Source organism: Netta rufina (assembly GCF_964035555.1).
Source record: "Netta rufina genome assembly, chromosome: 2".
NCBI lineage: Eukaryota > Metazoa > Chordata > Aves > Anseriformes > Anatidae > Netta > Netta rufina.
Window position 1 is genome coordinate 10,600,254 of NC_140124.1, and position 7,152 is coordinate 10,607,405.

Consider the following 7,152-nt stretch of genomic DNA (forward strand, 5'->3'; position numbering starts at 1 on the left):
ACTTCATTTGTTCATACTGAAATCATTTTAGAACTTTTTATTGTAAAACCCTTTCATAAAGCCTAATAACTGAGTTTCAACATTGTTGATTATAAGATTTCACTTTTCATTTAAAGGTGAACAGAAATTAATCAATTGTTCTATAAAGGTAAAATTATAAATACTGAGCAAAGACAGAAACTGGCAAAGTATTTTTGTGCATTTGTAATCATTTGTATTGAGATCTTTTTTTGTGTGTGTATGTGAGAACATAAGTCATGGGTAGAATGTAAAATATGAAATAGTGTTTTCTCATATGAACCTCAAAGCCCATAAGTTACGGGCAACTTAGAATGGAATTATTCTGCCCTTCAAAAGCAGGACAGCAACAGCCAGAGGTCTCTTAGGCTTCAAGCTCAGGTGCATCCATACCTTTCATGTCAAATTATAGAAGGAGAAAACAAATGTGGATGGAAGCTAATGCTGTCTACATAAAATAAACAACTAGATTTGCTAAGATCACGATCACTACACAAACGAAGGCACTGCCATGGATCCTTGGAGAGTGTCTTTTTCCTTAAATGGAGTGTAATACTCTCCACTACGGAAGTAAGGCTAATGCCTGAAATTCCCCCAAAGGGTGCAAATGAGAAAGTCATGTGCTTTTAATATATCCTTAACATTGTTCAGAGGATGTTTACAGAGTATTTATACAGTGTTTCCTTGCAAAACCCACTATTGCTTTATTAAACCATGAAACAAGCAGGTCCTCCATGGACTTCATCACCAATCATTTTAGGCACACTACGGAAATTATGCAGTGAAGTAACTCTTCAGCACTTTATAAAGCAGCTCATGATGACTATAACGTTTTATGGCATTAAAAAAAAAAAAAAAAAAAAAAAAAAAAAAAAAAAAACCACAGTCATCATTAAATCTTTCTTTTATGTATTCCTAGCACATAGATGCGAAGTATTAGTACACATACAGTATTCCACATGTAGTTGCTATTTAGGCCAAAGGGACAAACTGCCTGTCCTAGTCCTATGAACCATCCAAAACTCATTAACTGCGTATGACAGTCAAATTCTGGAGCATGTTACACAGATGTGAAGGCTTCATGGGTTCTCAAGAAGTTAATGGAAAAATTCCCACTGATTTTGATAATGCCTTCAGTGAACCTGCATTTCCAAATTCTAGACAGGATCTTGGATTTCACTGTAACTTTTGTGAGGCAGGTATCATATACTGAAGTCAGAAAAGTGTGACAAGGGTTGTATAACTGTCTTTCCTGTTCAGGAAAAAGTGAAGTGGGTTTTGTGGATTTATTGTAATGAATTATGTTTCAAGAGCAATACAAGTTTTAGGTATGCAGCTAGAGCTTGTGCTAGTTCCAGCTTGCCAATTTTCATTAGTAACTCTTCTTTATTAGCAGCCAGAGTATTGCTGTGAAAATCTGCATGTCTCTGTTCAAAATACTCCTTATATCTTAGTATGAATTCAGAGATTTTATTTGGAAAATAAGGACACATTAATATTTTAGTAAAAATATTTTTAACACAGGCTCTTCTGGACAGGTTGTTGGTAAAGGTATCTATAACATGAAGCATAGGATAAATTCTCCTGTAACATTAAACATAAAGTTTATTACCATACAGGCTTTATTACAGTCTCCTACAAAATGGAATATTCCATTTGTTTCAGTCAGGCATTCAGTTAAATTCATAAATTCTTCCACTGCTCTTTTATCTCTACCCACACGGCTAAATCAACAGCATCAAAGATACCGTCTACTTCCAGGTTATAAAGTTCTTACACACCATTTTGTCTTCAGGAAACCCCACTCTTCCAGTGAGAAGAGGCTTTGAAGGAAATATTGCCAGAAAACCTCTTCACCAAGGAAACCCAAAATAAAACTGGCATGCATGACAAGGATATCCTTAGAGCAGCCCAGCATCTGGATCACAAAAATGCATCTTGAAGAAAACTTCACTTTCAAAACCTGGTAATAGCTAATAGCGAATTTACTAATTCATAATTTAATTCATTAAGCTAGGCTAGTAATTATTTCTCCATATGGCTTCACACTGGTATTATCTATGTAACAGACATCTCTCTTATCACTCATATAAATAAAAAAATCTAAATGTAAATAAATTATTCCATTAAGAATTTGCTTGGAAGAGAATCACTGTTATTATAATTTTTCTAATTACTGATCTGGATTAATCAAAATGAGAAATGATAGTAAAATACAAACCGATGATGATCCTTTTAATCATTGTATACAGATTGTTATTAGAATGTGCACTGAGGGATTTACAAATTCAAATCAAGAAAAGAGGTGGAGAAGGGATTATGATTTGGGACTTGTGTTTATGCTCAAAGGGCACTGCAGATGACAGGTCCTTGAGGTATCACAATCATCTTCAGAGACTATTCAAAATGGATAGATTATGGAAAAGCAAATATACTACATATCACTTAATTCAGCCAAGGAAAAAATACTGCACTTGCAGTCTTGCAAGGAACCAATCTGAGATGATATGTAACGGCACTACAACAGCAAAATTCAGGACACCAATGAGACATTTCAACTAATTTGAAGTGAAATCCTTCCAACCACTTGAAAAACATTTGACAACAGAAAGTTAGTGATTAGTTTCAGATGTGACATTACTCTGTAAGAATCAAAATTTTCTTCTGAATCCCAAAATGTGCCCTTAGGTCTAAATTTTCCTTCCATTTTTTGTACATCTCACTGAGAATCCACCTTTCCTTCAATATTCTACATGTTACCAGAGGAGTGTTGGGCAAGTAATGTATACAAATGAAGCACTCCAAGAAGCACTTTTACCTTTTCACTGGGAGGGACATAGAGACTGCTGTCTGCTCACAAGTTCTGGCATATGGCTTACAAAATATAACTAATTACAAAACATTAGTACATTTGGCAGTTAAAACAAAACAAACAAACAAATAAAAACACTAATACACAAATGTAATAAATACAGATTCCAACTTTCCTAAAAAGCCCAACTTAACCAAGTTCCTGGCATCCTACATTAATGTTACAGATTTGCTTTTCATTTTCTGGCTGGATTTATCTGTCACCTTTACATTTTGCTTGCTGAACAAATGGCTTTATCCACAGCACCAGCTTAAAAGAAAACTGTCATACTTCTCTGTTTGTTTGTTTTTGATAAGATTATATTGTACTCACATGAAACTGTAGCAGGGAAATCTAGGAAAATTTAAAATAAAATTAAAAAAAAATAATACATATATATATACATACATTCTCCTCTTCTTTTTTTTTTTCCTCTGTCAAATTCCTGTCAGCTATATCTGCATCTGTATATTTCTTTCTGTCTAGACAGAAGATAAAAATGCTACAGTAACAGAGTAAATTCATTTTCTGAATGTAACACTAGTGTGCAATTTTTCCTTTGCATGACTGTGGCCTTATGCAGGTGAATCTGATCTCATGTCTAAAACATTGCTCAGTGATCATTCCTGCCACAAGTATTTTACTTTCAACCAGTAAGACACTTGGAGTGAGACACTTGGATCCAAGGCTTTCAACTTTTCTCAGATTTGCTCTTTCTGCTGGTCCTATCATCACCACTCTGCAGCTTCTCTGCCTGTGAAAAATAGTAGCAGCAACAGCCTAAAACATCAGTGCAAATTTTCTCCCATCTAGCATGCCTAGCCCAGCACACCTCTCACCACATGTTTGCTGTGGCTGTAATTTTAAGGCAAAAAGCTTTTTAAAGCTTTTTTTTTTTTTTTAAATGCATTTTAAAATACATAGAAATTATAAGCACAATACAAAGAAATATGACAACTGCAATTGAGCTAGCAAAGAAGGTAAAGGGAAAAAAACCTCAGTACTCAGTTGTCTCAACATTACAGCTCGTCTTTTCTTACCTTTGTAGTCCACTGGTTTGGCATTCTTTAGAAGTTCCATGCACCTTGTTTCCTCCTTGTGAATCTCCAACTGAAATCTGCATTCTGGATGGACACCATTCACCTGTGTCAAATTAACAAATGGGCCAGAGTCTTGAGACATGAATTAAAATGCTTTATAAAGGATCCAACTACCAATAACAAAATCCACAAGTTAAACTGATACTATTTTTGCCTAAGTATGTGCTCAACATTTTATGCACACAAACGGTGCCCATTTTAGCTTCTCACGCACTGACTTTTCAAAACAAAAGGTTAAAATAATGCACTAGAGCATACACTAATTCCTGCCTGCAGCATTCTAAGGCTAACTTTCATTTACAAGAAAATATTTAACTTTGTAGTGCATTTGCCAATACTTTCTTCCTCCAAGAAAACAATGAGTTAAACTGAAGCAACAAAGTAAACACAGAACATAAAAACAAATCAAACTGCATTATCTTTGACATGGTAAATTTTGATTTTCATCCCTTTTCCACCATGTATATTTTATATCATGAAGGCCTCAGAACATGATTATTTGATTCAAGCAAGTCCTACACAGGAGAAAAAAAAAAAATAAAAAATTTAAATGAACACAATATTGCCTTAACTCACTTACGGCCCTGCCCCCATTTACTTATGTCCATGGGAAGAGACAGGGATATAGATGGGGAGAGAAACAAGACACTAGGAAGCTGTACTGATATCAGTGGGATTCACAGAGATCATAATGAAATAAAACATGAATATGCTGTTCTTCAGTCATTCTCACGCTTTAAGTTACAAAGAAAAGTCTCTTATTTTTTCTGGGAGACATTTAATAGCAGGATCTGCTAATAGTCTCTGGTTCTTCAGACACTATTTTTCAAAATTGCAATACTTAACGAAGCTGTGATTGGGAACCTGGAATTCGGAGTTAGGACTGACAGCCTGGTTATTCCACAGGCTCCCTGTGGGCAAGCCAGTTGCACAGCTTTTAAAAATACACCATGATAACCATAAGCATAGCATAGCTTAACCGTAAGATAACAGCAGGAGATGCTACAGAAACTCCAGAAATCTGTCTCTTCTCCTCAAAGTTTGTCATTTCATCATCTATGAAAACAGAACCTTACTTCCACTCCCCATATTTTGACTACTTAAATTATAAGCTTTCTGGACAGGTATTTTTTTTAAAGGAATTTTTACAAATCCTTAACTTAAATTAGGATTCCTAGCCGTTACCATAGAAAGTTCAAAGTTAAACTGAAAATAACAGCATATTGTTATGCATTATGTGCTTTCCAGATAGAAATAAAATTATTTCTAAAATATTAGAATAAATGTAAACATAATGACTTTTACTGCATTTTCCTTCCACATAACAGATTTTGTAAAATTAAAAAAAAAATGTAATTTTGTCAATTGCAAGCACTCACTAGCTGACTGTAGGCCTCTTACTCATCAAAAAGTATGAGAATTAATGGGTGTTGGAAGGGTGGATTCCAGTTAATGGAAATGTTAAATAAATGAGGAGTAAATCAAAGCAGCTACTGCCCTGAATGAAATTTACAAAATAAGTACTTAGTAAGTATTAGATCACTACTGGTGATCTAATATTGAAGATTACTTCAAGAACATAAATTTGGTAGTACCCTAAGGTAAGGCAACATTACTTTTCAAACACGGGATGCATGCCAAACTGTAACATACTTTGTTCCAGTACACAGCCCAGTTTTCTTCAGATGTACTTCACCCAGCTAAAAAGATTTAGGGCTCAAGACTGTGTGGCACTGATGGTGTCCCAAAACACATCAAGAACCCCAAAGTGAATTTTGAGGGCACTCACCACCCTTCAGGGCCGGCCAGATACGCGTATCTGTCTTTCCTTCTGCTTTACCAAGTGTAGGTTATTCTTTGTAAGTAGTGATTACTGACCTGTGTGCACTGTAGTGTGTATTATAAAGGTACACAGGGACTTGGAAATCCAGCTGAAGAGACTCTCAGCATTCTTAGTGGCTGAACAACCTTTAAGGCACCCAGAATAGCAATCGGTCGGCAAAAACATTTCGTTTGACAAGTAGTTTACATTTACCTTCAGCATGTTTTCCCAACTCTTGTTGGAAATGGTCTCAGATTTTAAATTTACAGTAACAAAGCGGTTAGATTCAGAGGGTAGATTTTTATTATTTGAGGTCATGTTTTTGGAAACATTGTACTTTTAAAGACTGAAAGAAACTGACGTTTCTTACAACTGAAGAAACACTTAAAAATATACAGATGTGGAAGGAAGATACCTTAAAAGAAACTATTTCAATATTCTGAATGCTTTTTTTTATGTTAATATCACAGAGGAATTAACCGTGCACGTATTACAATTGCTAATGACCCTCCAGACCGTACCACGGCAATGCTCTGCTGTGTCTGTGCAAACTCTCGGTGAAACAGTTTTCAGGGACAGCCGAAATAACAAAAACAACCGTGAACAACCCACAGCCCCCGGGAACAAGCCTCAATAACCGGGAACAAGCCCCAACCCCCGGGAACAAGCCCCAGCCGCCGCCGCCCGCTCCCCTCAGCCCCGCTCGGCCGGGGCGGAGCCGTCCCGGCCCTTGAGGAGCGGCTGGGGGCGCGGGGTCCCCCCGGCACCGCCACCTGCCGGGGTGCCGGCAGGGCTGAGGAGCCCCAAATCCCTGTTGAGAAGTGGGGGACACTCGCCGTTCTGCAGTTACAGCGGGACAAGTCGCGTATCTCCCGCCCGGAGACAGTTTGCCCAGCCAAGGTCTCTCGCACCTGCTACGGCTGCCTCGGAGCCCCCTCGGGGGAACGGGGGGAAACTGCGAGGGAACCGCCACGGGCGGCTCCGGGACAGGAGCGGGGCAGGGCTGGAGGTGCGGAGCGAGGGGCGAGCGTTGCTCTCCCGCCGCAGGGTGACTTACCCGTCCCAGGCTCCAGCAGAGGAGGAGGAGGATCGGCAGGTTCCTCATGCCAGCCAAGCGCCGTTGGGCTCCGCTTGCCCCCTCGGAAGGCGGCGAGCAGGAGCCGGGTCCCGCCGCGGCACCATAGGGCCCGGGGGCCGCCGCTGCCCGGGGCCGCCGAGCCGAGCCCCCCGCCCCGCGGGCGGCCGCCGCCCTGCGGCTGAAGGCAGCTCCCGCACCTGCCCCCGCCGCCGCCCGCTCCGGCGGCCGTCAGCTCCCGGCCCCGCCGAGTCCCTGCCCGTCTCTTCTCAGCTCCTCCTCTACG

The 7,152-nt window shown here is 39.4% G+C and overlaps 1 protein-coding gene across 1 annotated transcript in view; it reads right to left on the reverse strand.

Annotated features, from left to right (window-relative positions):
- The window catches only part of VIPR2 (vasoactive intestinal peptide receptor 2), a gene marked incomplete at both ends in the record, with an annotated part of 58,451 nt that extends 51,555 nt beyond the window's left edge, over positions 1–6,896 (reverse strand). Inside the window, 2 exons of the mRNA XM_084306617.1 lie at positions 3,910–4,012; positions 6,849–6,896. Of these exons, the coding sequence (XP_084162743.1) occupies positions 3,910–4,012; positions 6,849–6,896 (151 nt within the window). The remainder of the gene's footprint in view (positions 1–3,909; positions 4,013–6,848) is intronic.
- Positions 6,897–7,152: the final 256 nt, after the last annotated feature.